At 37.4% G+C, this 13,560-nt stretch overlaps 1 protein-coding gene across 2 annotated transcripts in view; it reads left to right on the forward strand.

The window, feature by feature from the left end:
• Positions 1-13,560, forward strand: part of WDR35 (WD repeat domain 35) — a 42,595-nt gene that overhangs the window by 19,450 nt on the left and 9,585 nt on the right. For both annotated transcript variants that reach the window (XM_048297698.1, XM_048297699.1), the window contains 8 exons: positions 4,044-4,188; positions 5,430-5,499; positions 6,240-6,293; positions 8,060-8,169; positions 9,682-9,892; positions 10,476-10,556; positions 10,681-10,817; positions 13,044-13,247. In XM_048297698.1, coding sequence (XP_048153655.1) covers positions 4,044-4,188; positions 5,430-5,499; positions 6,240-6,293; positions 8,060-8,169; positions 9,682-9,892; positions 10,476-10,556; positions 10,681-10,817; positions 13,044-13,247 — 1,012 coding nt within the window. The remainder of the gene's footprint in view (positions 1-4,043; positions 4,189-5,429; positions 5,500-6,239; positions 6,294-8,059; positions 8,170-9,681; positions 9,893-10,475; positions 10,557-10,680; positions 10,818-13,043; positions 13,248-13,560) is intronic.

Genomic DNA, 13,560 nt, shown 5'->3' on the forward strand with positions numbered 1-13,560 from the left:
CTCAGGCTGGATTATATCATCTTCTTACATGTGCTTAGGAGCACTGACATAGTGAAGTGTTGAGTTATCTTTCAAGTGTGTGTTAGCACCCAGTGAAATTAATACACCAGCCTGACCAACATACAGGTGGATTAAAGGCAGAGCTGGAGTCATGCCCAGGTGTCTTGCCTCCCTCCTGGATGCCTTAGCAGGGATGACTGAACTACATGTGAAACAGCACTTGAATTGCTGTTGCTTGATCCTTTTAATGTAAATCATAAGGGATTCTGAGCATGTTCTGTAAACTGTGGTTGTTCATGAGTTGTCCCACATGTCCCAACATGTTCAGTTGTCCCTGCTGTTGCCTGACATTTTCTTCCATTTGTGAGCCAACACTTGTAGAGATACTTGAATCAAGCTCTAAAATTAGGTAGATTTATTGATTAGACTAAGTTCATTCCAGTTTCTCAGGAACAGCCTGTAACAGACTTGTATGAAAACAACAGTTTAGTATTGTCTGTCAGTCAGATTGCTTCCTTTCCATCAGATTTAGGTGGGATTTCTTGTCTTTCTTGTTTGTGTATCCTCTCTTATAGACTAAAAAGCATCCCAGCCTTTTCATGTGGTGAAGTAATGTAGTCATGCATTGAGTTTTTCTGTCTGCTATTTTTACAAGATTAGACATTGAAGCAGGTGTTTTCTAACAGTTTTGAAGTGAGATGGAGTGTGTGTGGATGAAATGCAGACATTGTAGGTTATTTGAGATTCCTGGATATATAGGAAAGAAAGTTTCTTTCCTTCAGGGAGGAGGCTTTATGAAAGAATAGTGAAGAGAAATGAGGTGAAAAGGGAAAGGAGGGCCAGAGAGAATTTAAAGGGCAGTTGTTTCACATGTTGGAGTTGTTTTGATGGGGATGGTTTGTTTAGTCCTTTTCAGTATTTTGCCACTGAAAAGTAAAGCACCTGTTTAAGTGTTTTCCCCACATATTTTCAATGTCTGAAAATGAAGTATTAAGACATTAATACTGAAGTTGGGTATCTGCAAAATCAGCAGGAAGAACTAAACAGTTTCAGAAGTTTACATGTTGAGCATGGAAAGCTGCTGTGCAGGGGGAATGCTGAGCAGAGGAGTGTCCACATCTCTTGCCTCCTTCAGACCTTAGGTGCTTGCATTTCTGTCTGCTTAATAGTCAGAGCACAGGTTCTGTGAAGGGCACTGATGCTCAGGTAAGCAGCACCTGCTGGTAAATCAATGCTGTCATATGAGATGGTATTTCCCTACACTGAAGGAAACGTAGGTAATTAAACCAGCTGCCTGGAAAGGGATTCTAGATCTTCTTCAGCCTGAAGGGATTGAAATGAGCATATTGTCTTTCCTTGGAAATGACAAATCCCATTCCTTCCTTCTCTGCCCCAGCAACAGCTCAAACTTGGAGTGGCTGAGACATCCTTCCCTCATGTTGAATTTATGCTATTATGCAGTCAAGAAGGAAAACATTTTAGGAGCAGAGCATAGCCCCGTGTGGAAGGCTCTGAGGTGAGAAGGTGGGATGGAATACTTTCAGTTGGTGGAGACTGACAAGGATCAGCCAGTCCATGATCACTCTAGGGCTGACCAAAAGCATGTTGCTAAGGGCATTGTCCAAATGCCTCTTAAACACTGAGAGGCTTGGGGCACTGACCGCCTCTCTAGGAAGCTGTTCCAATGTGTGCCTACCCCCTCTGTAAAAAGTGTTTCCTATCTCCAGTCTAGACTTGGATTTCAGTTTCTTTTTCCACAGATTTTTCTGTTTGTGTTTTCTTGTTCAATGATTGACCAATATAAAATGCTAAAGTAATTCTAGAAAAAATGCCATGTGTCCTACTTTTATGCAATTGTTGAAGTTATATAGGCAATTTTGTAAAAGCATCAGTTCCCACATAGAGTTGCTGCTCTTCCAGATGTGGCTTTGAATGGATCTGATGCTGATGATTGTGTCTGTGTGCTGTGCCCTGTGATTTCATGTTTGGCTTAAATCCAGTCATTGCTGTGCCTTCTGTTGCAAAGAAGGGAGGGCCCTGCCCTCCATGCTGGCTGCTCATTCCTGCCTGCTCCAGCATTTGTGATTTTCTCTTTAATCCACCTTAATGTAATCTTTTATTTATTTATTTTTGAGGTCAGTTAGATGAGTGAACTGATCCAACTTACTCTGCTGTCCAGCTGCTGCTAGAGCTGATATGAAAGAAGTGGCAGGAAAATGTGTCAGGGGTTGGTGTGTGTGTGCTTTTTGGCAGTAACAGTCACTTTAGTCTTAGGCATGTTCATATAATGCCTAATTGATTGTTTTCCCCTGGATAAAGCATGGACATTTTGCCATCTTGTTTCTGGATCACAACAAAGCTTGTGTGAACAACCTTTTATCCCAGATTGGGCTATTTCAAGGTGTGCACAAATGAGCAAGTTTAGGCTCTGTGGAAGCTGTAAGTCAAAGGGGGCATCACCTGGTGAGTGTGAGGAATGCCCATGGCTTTCAAATGTGGGTATAGCAATGTGGTTTAACATTGTCTTGGCCCACAAGTACTCAAATGTTGACTAATTTGAGTCCAAATATGAGGCTTAGTACAAAAATATTGTGATTTGTGCAAACCTTATTCCCTCACAAGTCAGGAGATTCTCTTGTTTCATTTTTAAAGAATAAAAGCATTGATTGTTATGGCACATACAGCTGGAAGTTAATAAAAGAACAGAGTAAATACATAGAATGTATTAATGTTTTTGATGAAACAGGAGACTGTATCAGTTTGGATGTGACTAATTATTGAAATGAATGTGTTGTAAGTACATGAAATACACTGAGTTGTATATAATGTAAACAACTGTGCTGCTCACATGTTAAGCATCATCACTAAACCTTCTTACCCAGTATTGACATTTTTACTCAAAAGTGTTCTGCAGCCATCAGGTAGCTTATATAATCCTCTTGGTTTCAAAGAAATGAAATCTGTTCAACCAATCTTCCCCCATCTGTCTCTTGTAGCAGTGCTCTTCTATGTGGCAGGCTTATAGCTCCCTCCAGAGTTCTGTTCTGTGCTAAAATACAGAGCAGAAAAAAACCAAAAGAGATTCACTGTAAAAGAATTGTATTTTGTGCTCACATCATGTTATCTGCATGACTCAGTGTTCCACTATGAGGCTGGTTTGCACAATTCTTCTGAATTTATCTGGGGGGTTTTTTGGTATCATGATGATTTACTTGTAGAACTTAAAGACATTGGGTGATTTACATACAAGGTTTCTTCATTTTTCTATGCCTTCACTGTTTTGGTTTTGTTGTGGTTTTTTGTTTGTTTTGGTTCTTTTGTATTGTTTTTTTTTTTCCTGAGCATGGACAGCAGAAACGAGATACTCAATTTATGCACATATTCTAACTGGGTTTAGGGCTGAAGTAAAGAAAATACTCTGCATTCCTACACTGTGATTTTTTGGTATAATAAAGTAAGACTTAAGTGTAGAGTCTGCTAAATATTTAATTTGTTGCCATTCAGATAAAGAATTGATATTTGGCCCAGCTGTTAACTAAGGTACAAACAACATTTCTAGGTCTTGTCTAACTTAAAATTTATGAACTAATTTTAAGAAGAAGAACCTCTTCTAGATTGTCAACTTTTGAATAGCCTTAAATATGTCAGATATAGAAGTATTTAATAGATCTTGTTAATGAGATTCAAGATATTCCTGAACTAACTGGTCATTAAACTGAAAGTTTGTCTATATGTATTTGATGTTTTCTGCATCAGCACATGAAGATTTGCTGAAATAGCAGGGAGAAAAGTGTTAATGGTAAAATCAGAACTTTTAAAGAATTTCACTTTTCTTCTGGACAAGGCCACAAGGCCTCTCTGAAACTTGTTATCAGCTAATGAAAACTGCTGTTAGGTTTTGTGTGGGTGGATTTTTTGGTTGTTGTTTTTTTGCTTTTAATGTATGGGCATATGCTTTCATCCATCTTGGAAAAAATTTACGAATTAGCATCTACTTCAATGCTTGCTGCTCTAATTTTGCAACTCTTTGGGTTTTGTAACAGAGCCATTGTTTGTCACAATGACCAAAACACATGTGATTGCGGCTTCCAGACAAGCGTTTTACGTCTGGCAGTATCGGGTGGCCAAGAAGCTCACAGCCATGGAAATCAATCAGCTGACACGGACCAGGAAAGAGGGCAGGGAAAGGTTTGTCTTCAGGCTTTGGCATTTTTCTTCCTCTGCACTGTTGTTGTTGATAAGGTGGATTCTGCCATGTCTAAAATGCAAACCCTTGTCTTCTCATTTTTAAATCAGGTTTGTTGACTTGCAGGCCTGTAAGATGAAATACTAGTTTCTTATAACAACTGTGTGTTATCCAAATCCCTTAGACGTTTTTGAATGTTCCTGTTCAGTGTCTCCATTTGCTTGCTGCATGCTTTCCTTACGGAGCTGTGTCTTGTTGCCTTTTTGCCCCTCTCCTGTTTCTCCTCCATGCTCTTAGTTTCCAAGCAGCTCTGTTCCCTGTGATAACTTTAACTGCTTGTCGTCTGTCACTGCCTGTAAGAATACAGTCTGTCCAGCTGGCTCTTCTCTAATACACTCGTGTCTGATTGTGGCTTTGACGACTAATCCTGTATGGACTTTTATCCTCTCAAACTAAACAAGCCAAAGTCAACATTGTTTTGCTTCCAAAATATTTCCTTCCCAGGTGCTCATTTGTGGCATTAATTTTTCTGTCACCTCCACAAGCTTGCAACTTTGTCATGGTTTTCTCATGTGTTATCTTATGTGTTCTTCCATAGAGACACTGTATCATCTTTCTGTAAATCTACCATCTCTTGTCACCATATATCCCTAATAATGAGTAATTATTTGTACATGGTGTAATAACTTACATTGTTGTAGGACCTAGATGTTCTAGCCTTGGACAAAATTATAAATTGATAAAAATACTGAAAAATGTAAATAGTCATAATTCAGCATTAATGATGATTTTAGCATTCTAAAATCTTTCCTAATGCTACTTTTTAAGGCAAAAGAGAAGTTATGAGTAAGTATTGAATAATGCAGTAATATATAACCTTTTGTGGATGTGAAGGTGAAACTCTTCATAGTTATGGAGAAGAGCCTGGGGAAATATGGAAGTGTATGTTTGAAAAGAGACAACTGGGTGGTTGATGGTTTGCAGGAACTTAGTGTTACGGGATGAAAGCTTACAGATCATAGGGAATAGGCCATCAGGGCTGTGAAAGTGAAAGCAGTTGCCATATCTTTATATCAATACAAAGCAGGTTTATCAAAGGGGATGCTTTGGAACATAAGAACAAGCACAGCTTTTATTGTCTTCTCCAATTACAATGGTTTCTTCTCCAAGGACATACCTATATAATACCAAAGATGATCCTTTCTTTGGACTCACTTTTTCTTCTAACTTTCCTTCTCTACAGGATCTATCATATTGATGACACCTCTTCAGGGTCTGGAGATGGACACCTTGATTACAGCAGAGCTTTTGAAGTGCGTGATGTTCTGAACTAGTTTATTGTGGTGTCACTGGTAGCTTGAAAGAGCAGTAGTTCATGTTGATTTATTTATTTTCAGCGATTTTCATTAGTAGAAGTGGTTGTACTTAAAATTTCTTTTACTTCTACCTTTTATACATAAGTATTATGTTTCTTCCCTCTGGTTGGTGCTGTTACTATGTCATGTGTTGCTGGAAATTTACAGCAAACGATAGGGAACATGGAAAAAGTATATTCTGGGGTACAGTATGTAGACACCTGCTGTCTCCTTGGTCAGAGGCAGCTCCCCTTACTTCAACAAAATATAACCTTGTTAAAACTCAATATCCTTTGTGATATTTTCTAATATTTTCAGCTGTTTTCACTTCAGGTGTCCTTAGTAATATACCTGTCCTTAGTAATATACCTGAAATTATTAATTTACAAGCCTCACAAGTCTGGGATTGTTACTTTCTTGTGTTTTCTGTTAAACACCTGTTACATTTTGGGTTTCTTATATTTCTGGAGGGATGGGCAGGACAAGAAAGGAAGGTGTTAATATTATTGTCATGGTTCCATAGCAAAGGCTACTAATATCATAAACCATCCATATAGTGTATGCTGACAACGTTTGATAGCCCCTTTTCATGTGGATACTTAGCAACATTCTTGTTTATTTAAATAAACCTTCTTTCTTTAACAGGGCATTCTTAATTTGCAGTAAAACTGATACTGATATCACTTGTATACTTTTAGGGAACAATTGATCCAATTTGTGCAATAACAGCATCTGATAAGATACTACTTGTGGTAAGCTACACAATTAACACAACTTCTAATTGCCTCTTGTGCTTGTTAGGCGTAAGATTCTTCTGCTCTGTGTTCATAAGCAGTCATAATTTCAAAGCATTTCTGAAGTTAGAACTTACACAAAATCTCTTTCTAAACTTCTTTGAAGATAAATTTAACAGTTTCTTCTGTTAACCTGGATTCTTTCCTTAGGAGGGCTAATACACTAAGTACTTACAATTTAATTACAGACTAGTTGCCTGAGTTAATACTTACACATAGGATTTTATAAAGTCTAAGTCAAGACTTAATTCTGTAATCTGAGTCCTGGGAAGTCTCTTTGTATGTTCTAGGCACAAAGATTTACAAAGTTTGTCTGTTTACATATTAATGGTATAATGTATGGTACTGTACTATATATGGATTCATACATTTATGGATCATACAGATGTGTGAGGTATTGAATCATGCCAAAGAGCCGGTGCATTTTTTTGTTCTGATCTGGAAAGTGATCTCATTAGATGAACAAACTTACATGTTGGCTTTAAAGCAAACTAACTGAACAGGACAAAGAGAGAGAAAGAACACTATTTCCTCCTGTTACCCACCTTCCAAGAAAGATTTTGTTGTTTTCTCATGTTCTTATTCCAGTGTGGATTTTTGTTTTTTGTTATATCCTTGGACTGGATTTTACAAAATCAGAGGGTCATGGGAGAAAGCATGAACAAGAAAAGTGCAGTGGTTAATAGGTGACTATAGGATTGTTGCCACTTGAAGTATAAGAAAATGAACTTCAGACAATGATTAATCTGTGACTCTCGTTAAAAGGAAAGGAATGTGAGGAAATGCCTTTGAGACCAGATCTGGATAAATGTGCTGAAGCTGAATGCATATTACAGTGGTTCAATTTTCTAACACTTCTGAACTAATGTGCTTCTTAGTCTATAGAATATACACATGTGAAAAAGTCTAAGCTGGTGATTTATGCTGAGGATCTTAGGGAAGGCTTTGGGGGAGGAAAAAAAGAAAAAGAAGGAATAAAATTTGCACTCCTTTAATGTTGACTCATTTCCAGCATAAGAGTTGAACAGCAGGCAAACCAAGCTGGATATGTTGTTCACTTTACAGAAGCACCATGAGAAAATGGGGGCCAGTCATCATTTCAGTCCAGGGATGTCAGACTACCTTTCAGCCTGTTGGCCTGATGGTGTCTTGACACAGGGAATGGGTGTTACATTCAGCAAAGTAAAGAGAAACCACATTGGTACTTAGATTTGTTTCCTGTTACTCAAACCTGTGCATAACCAGTGTATTTTATAGCATTTCCTTTTAAATCTAGCTCTGGTGTTGCAGTAACTGGTGAGACTTGTTGGCATGCAGACAGCCCCACATGAGCAGAGCTGTCCTGCTTTCAGACCTGGGCTGGTGCTGTCATATGGTGCTCTCTGAGGGGATTTACCAGCGTGGGACAAGGACACCTCTCCTTTCTTGTTTTTTGACCATGTCTGGAGATTCGTGGCTCCTGAAATTCTGTGGGCTGTATGTGGACTGTAACTGTTTGTTTTTACAGCCCTGATTTAAGCAGATCTGTCAATTGTAGCATCTTAAAGTATTTTGTTTAAATACCAGAATTCAGAACTTTTAGGCTGATGACATTCCCTCTTTCCACTCATGCTCTGTCACTTATCCCAAAGCTCTTTTGTCTAAAACAGCATATAAAGAAGACCATTTTAAAGGATTTACTGATGGACAAATTCTCTCACTAAGGCAGCATTGCTCCCCTCTAGGGCAGAGAATCTGGCACTATTCAGAGGTACAGCCTCCCTAGTGTGGCTGTGGTGCAGAGCTATACCCTGGGCTGTCGTGCCTATCAGCTGTGTTTGAACTGCAATTCCAGGTACGTTACAGATCTGCTTCTAATACAGGTATCCAATTTCAAAATGCAGCGCTAAAATTTGTGAAAATACTAATTCTATGAAATCCACAATTCTATAATAATTATGTACTAGTTTTCATTTAATATAAACAATTTATTTATTTTAGTTGTTCTTAATAGTTGCTTAACCATTTATTTATTACTAATTAATTCCATCTGGACAGTCATTGCTCTGAGAGACTGTTAGTAAAGGTCTCCTATGTTTTCTACCCTATATACATGAAAATACCTTTGTTTTATTAGATGAACCAAACATAACCTTCCTTTGATTGCAACATGAATTGATAAAATTATGTCATAACCTGAAACTTTATATCTCTATGACTTCTTTCTGTTTCTGTGTCCTTCTAATGCCTGGAAACTTTGTTCATCCCATTTAATTTTCCATTGTTACAGGCTGTAATTAGTGGTGATGGTTCTAGTAAGTCTGGTTCTCTTGAGCTTTAGCTGTGCCAATACTGAAGTTGCTTCCTCTTTAACAGCTATTTTTTTTGCAAGAGAGTGCATGAGAGTGTTGGCAAAAAAGGCAAAAATACACAAGAATTTGCAAGGCAATTTTAATCACTTCAAAATAACTTTATAATTTCAAACAAAATTCATAATGCATGTGTAGATCTCTTGCTTCTTCAGGTATAGCCCAAAAATAGATTGCTTCGCTTAAAAGGCAATGTGATTTACTCAGAGCCATATTCAATTTGTTCTGAACCCAAGTTGTTTTCTTCCTAAATGACTTTGGTCTAGGGAAATAAGTTCAGATCCATAGGTATTTTGAGGTTAATTTTCTAAATTGCTTTTGATATTTTAATAGGGATTAAGGGTGTCTACCTATCAATATTTAGAAGTGCTTTTAAAATAGCCTCGTAGTAAATACAGGTTACTGTGAGTCACTGAAGACCTACACAACTGTAAATTTTCAAATGTAGCCTTTTTGAAATTGTATTTTCCCCGTATTTTAAATTACTTCAAAGATTAATTGGATTATACTTCATATTGCTTTGAAAAACAGTGAAGAATACCCTTTGTAGAAACACAAGAAATCCCGTTTTAGGGATTAACAATCTGCATCACCACACTGATTTTTTAATTTAATAATCTGCTTCATTGCCTCCTAGTAAATAAATCAGGAAAACCAGTTCTGTTCAGTTGTTCATTTTAGTCTTTGTCAAGAAAAGTTTGGCGAAGGACAGAACCTGTAATTTATTCAACTTGGTATACAATATAAAAATGGGCATGTTTCAGAATCTTTTCAGGGCCAGATCCTGTGTGAGCAGATGAAGAACATCTTTCCATGTGTCTGGTCTCTGCTGTGCAGAAAAATGAAAATCACATGGATCTGTGCTGGTTCTGGCACACGACAGCATCTCATGGAATCTATAGAATTATACTGTGCTGGGTTAGAGAACTCTTTCAGATTTACAGCCTTGAGTAGTGTTATTTGGCTGCCTTATTTTTTCTCTGTTTGTTTTTCTGTAGTCGTCTTGCCATCATAGATCTTTCAGGGGTTCTGACTTTCCTTGACCTGGACATGCGGGCTGCAGACAGCACAGGGCAGCAAGAGGCAGGTGAGCAGCTGAAACTGGAACGCAGAGACGTCTGGGATATGAAATGGGCCAAGGACAACCCAGATTTGTTTGCAATGATGGAGAAAACAAGAATGTATGTTTTCAGAAACTTGGATCCGGAGGTAAATATCAACATACATAAACTACTCATTTTAAAAAATTCGCTCATAAGTTAATGGCTCTTTCTTGAACAGTATTATTTTTGTGCTTACCGTTCAGTTCTGCAATGTTTGTTTATATAAACTTGCTTCAGAAAACCTCAAAATCTATCAACTCCTATGTGGGAATGTTGTTTTGGACCAAACAGGTAAAACGAATGGTCAGTCCTAGAAACATAAAAAATGCTGTCATATTTTCTTAAATGTATGAGATTTTCAGGAGCATATGTTTTTGTACGCTTTGGAAAACATAAATGCAATTTTAGTAGAGATACCTGTAAAACAGTTCAGTTGAATCTAGATATTGGCAGGTGTTGCTTTATCTTTTTCTCACAATTTAATTACAGAAAACATAAGGAGTTTTAATGATGTCTGTGTTTACAGAATTGTCAATAATGTTAATGATTGTAGTATTTGTTTCCTGTTGGAAGTGCAATTCTGTCCTAGTTTGGAGAAGAATGAATCTATATGTACACTTAACAGGTTTGATTAGGATTTAGTCGGAGAGAATACAAGTTCATTCCTATGTAACTTATTTAACTTTAAGGAACCTATACAAACATCTGGATATATATGCAACTTTGAAGATTTAGAAATCAAGTCTGTTCTTCTGGATGAAATATTAAAGGTCAGTATAATTCATTTTATTTTGTAGGAAAAGTCGGTGTCTATCTAATGATAGATACCTGTTTTGTTGGGTGAAAATAAAGGTCACCAGGAATAAAAGTATGTTTCTTTATCCATTGTGTTAGAATCCTGAACATCCTAACAAAGATTACATCATCAATTTCGAGATTCGGTCATTACGAGACAGTCGAGCACTGATTGAAAAAGTTGGCATTGAGGAATCTTTCCAGTTCATAGAAGACAATCCACATCCCAGACTTTGGTAAAATCTCCTATAAGCCAACTTTTGTTTAAATTTGTGTTCTTTTCTATTCTTTTCCTGACAGACAGATCAAGTATAAAAGTACAAAACCTCAAATTAAAACCAGCTAAAGCAGTATACATCCTACACAGAATCATTTAAGATTTAATGAATGTTGGTGTACCTAGGCATGTGCTGTGCCATGGTAGTGGGTATAGGGTGCAGGCTCAGGACACCTTTTTGCTCTGTGCTGTATGGGCCCCAAAACACAGTGCTCCTTGTGTTTTGCAGGGAATTTAAAGGAAATTAAAAACTGACAGAAAGCTAACCAAGTTGGTTAAATTAAAATTAAAATGTATATATTTGATATTGAACATTAATGAGCTTAAAACCCAGTAAAGGGAACACATCAGAATGGTAATAGGGTAAGAGTAGTGTGAGTAACCTTGTAGCATTTGGACAGGCCATAAAGGACAGAAATGAGAAGAGCTGGGTGTGCTGTGTTCCCATGCAGCATCTCAGAAGTAATCTGAGAAATGGAGATATTGGCATGCTTAAACTAAACATGGCTCAGCTTTTAAACTAAAGTTGAAAAGCCTGCACAGCAAACGTGAGAGTAAACCTGTGAAAACAGGAGTTCTGGAAATCTGTTTAATATCCCAACTTGTAAGGGCTGAAAGAGTAAAGGCTTTAGTAAGTAATTTAATGACAAGTCAGTGCAGAACCTAAAACTTCATTGACAGGTTTCTTGATGAATGGCATCAATTCTCTTTAACTCCATGGGGATTGTTTACTTGTCTGTACCTTTCTTTAGTAATTTTGGCTCTGTCTTGAAGCTAAATGATCTCTTGCAGCATTGGATGTTTCGCTTGCATCAAGGGGGGTTAAAGAGTTCACTGTTAATTATGATGGTTCAAGAGGAATTTAGAGTTGCTGAAAGACTGGCCAAGACACCTTGCTTTAAAAGTTTGTCCCAAAAACCATTCCTTTCTATCTAGTTGTGCCCTTTTCTCCACAATGTTCATTTTGAGAAACAGGATTTGCTAGTTACATATTGAAAGTTTCTGTAATAATCCTGTAATTTTATTAGCTTGAGTGTGTAGGGTAAAATGTTAGAATTTTGAGTCTTCAGTTTTGCTAAGGTCTTGAACTAGCTGAAGATTTTTGAACTTTGAAATCTTTCATGCTTTTTTTGCTAGTACCATCTGTTCACTTAATATAAAATGACTATTGGTTTTGCAAGTCTGTGTCTCAGTAAAAGTTTTATATTGTAAAATCACAAAATATATGTAAAATTCTGTTCACCTTGCTCCAGAATTGCCATGAATTTTATTTTTATTATGAGAGAAAACGTGTCACATATTTATGAAGAAGAGATGGATTAGAAGTACTGGATATAAAGCCAGTATATTCCAGATCAGAACAAAACAGTGGCCTTACTTCTAGAATGCAACAAACAGGGTGATGTGTAGCAGATCAATTGGTTTATTTGATGTCAGTGATGAGCACTTGAGTTTAAGTGATACCAATCTTCTCAAATTGATGCAAAAATACAGAGTTGATACTGCCTAAGCATGGCTTGGGTCACTGAATACAGCAATAATTAGTGGTTTTGTCAGTGCCTTACAATGTCAATCAGCCAGCCTAAATTTTAAATTGCCTTATTTTTGCAGAAATTTCTAGAGCTCATTCAAGCACCTGATGCACATAGGTTGGCCTGAATTCCCTCTTTGCAGAACTAACCAATGTGGCAGCACCTGTTACAAGGTTCTCCAAAGGTTTTCTCTGCTCTCCCAGACTGCTGTCCTAACAGGGCAAGGAACATCCAGATGGATCAGAAGCATAATTTATTTGTCGTGGCCAGTGTAGGTGGAGGCATTTAGGCTGAGGCTGCCGTCAAGGCTTAAAGTTTCAACAAATGCATAGGGAGAAATAAATAAATGGAACTGCACTGAGATCAGCAACACACTTCACAGAAGTGTAACACTCAAATCTTGCCCATTCCTCCCAAGCCAGTGTCCATCTGAACAGCTGAACAAAAGAATATTAGCAATTATTTGAACATCTCTCCCATACCAAGTACCGGACAGATCACAGAATGTATTAGGAATAAACACATGACTGTATTAAGATCAGCTAATAAACAATAAATTGCAACAACTTGTATGTCTTCTTTAAATAATTACTAGTTAAATGTATAATTTACTCTAGCTGCTTTTCTATCTGCTACATTTGTTTTTCACACAGGCGTCTCCTGGCTGAAGCTGCTCTTCAGAAGCTGGATCTGCAGATGGCTGAACAAGCTTTTGTGCGTTGCAAAGATTACCAAGGCATTAAGTTTGTGAAGCGCCTGGGCAATCTGCAGAGCGAGTCCATGAAACAAGCAGAAGTGGCAGCCTATTTTAGCAGATTTGAAGAGGCTGAAAGAATGTATCTGGATATGGACAGAAGGTAATTGCATGTAAACATCTCAGCAGCAACGCAAAAAAAGTCCGGGAAAAGAAAAAGCATTCCTTAATCAGGAATGGCTGTTTTCTCTGGAGAGTCTTTACCAGTTTCTGCAAAGACATAAAAGGATCAGATGGAGAGAATTTTGGTTTATCCACAGATAACCAGTTCTATATGTAAACTAGTGCATTCCAAACTGTTTACAAAACCTTGGCTGCTCTAGGTAGTGCTGTGTTTCATAGATTTTTTTTTTCACAAGTATTTTGTCGGTATTTCAACTGGGATTCCAAAAATACAAACAATCTTAAATAATGTT

Source organism: Corvus hawaiiensis, chromosome 3, assembly GCF_020740725.1.
Source record: "Corvus hawaiiensis isolate bCorHaw1 chromosome 3, bCorHaw1.pri.cur, whole genome shotgun sequence".
Classification (NCBI taxonomy): Eukaryota; Metazoa; Chordata; class Aves; order Passeriformes; family Corvidae; genus Corvus; species Corvus hawaiiensis.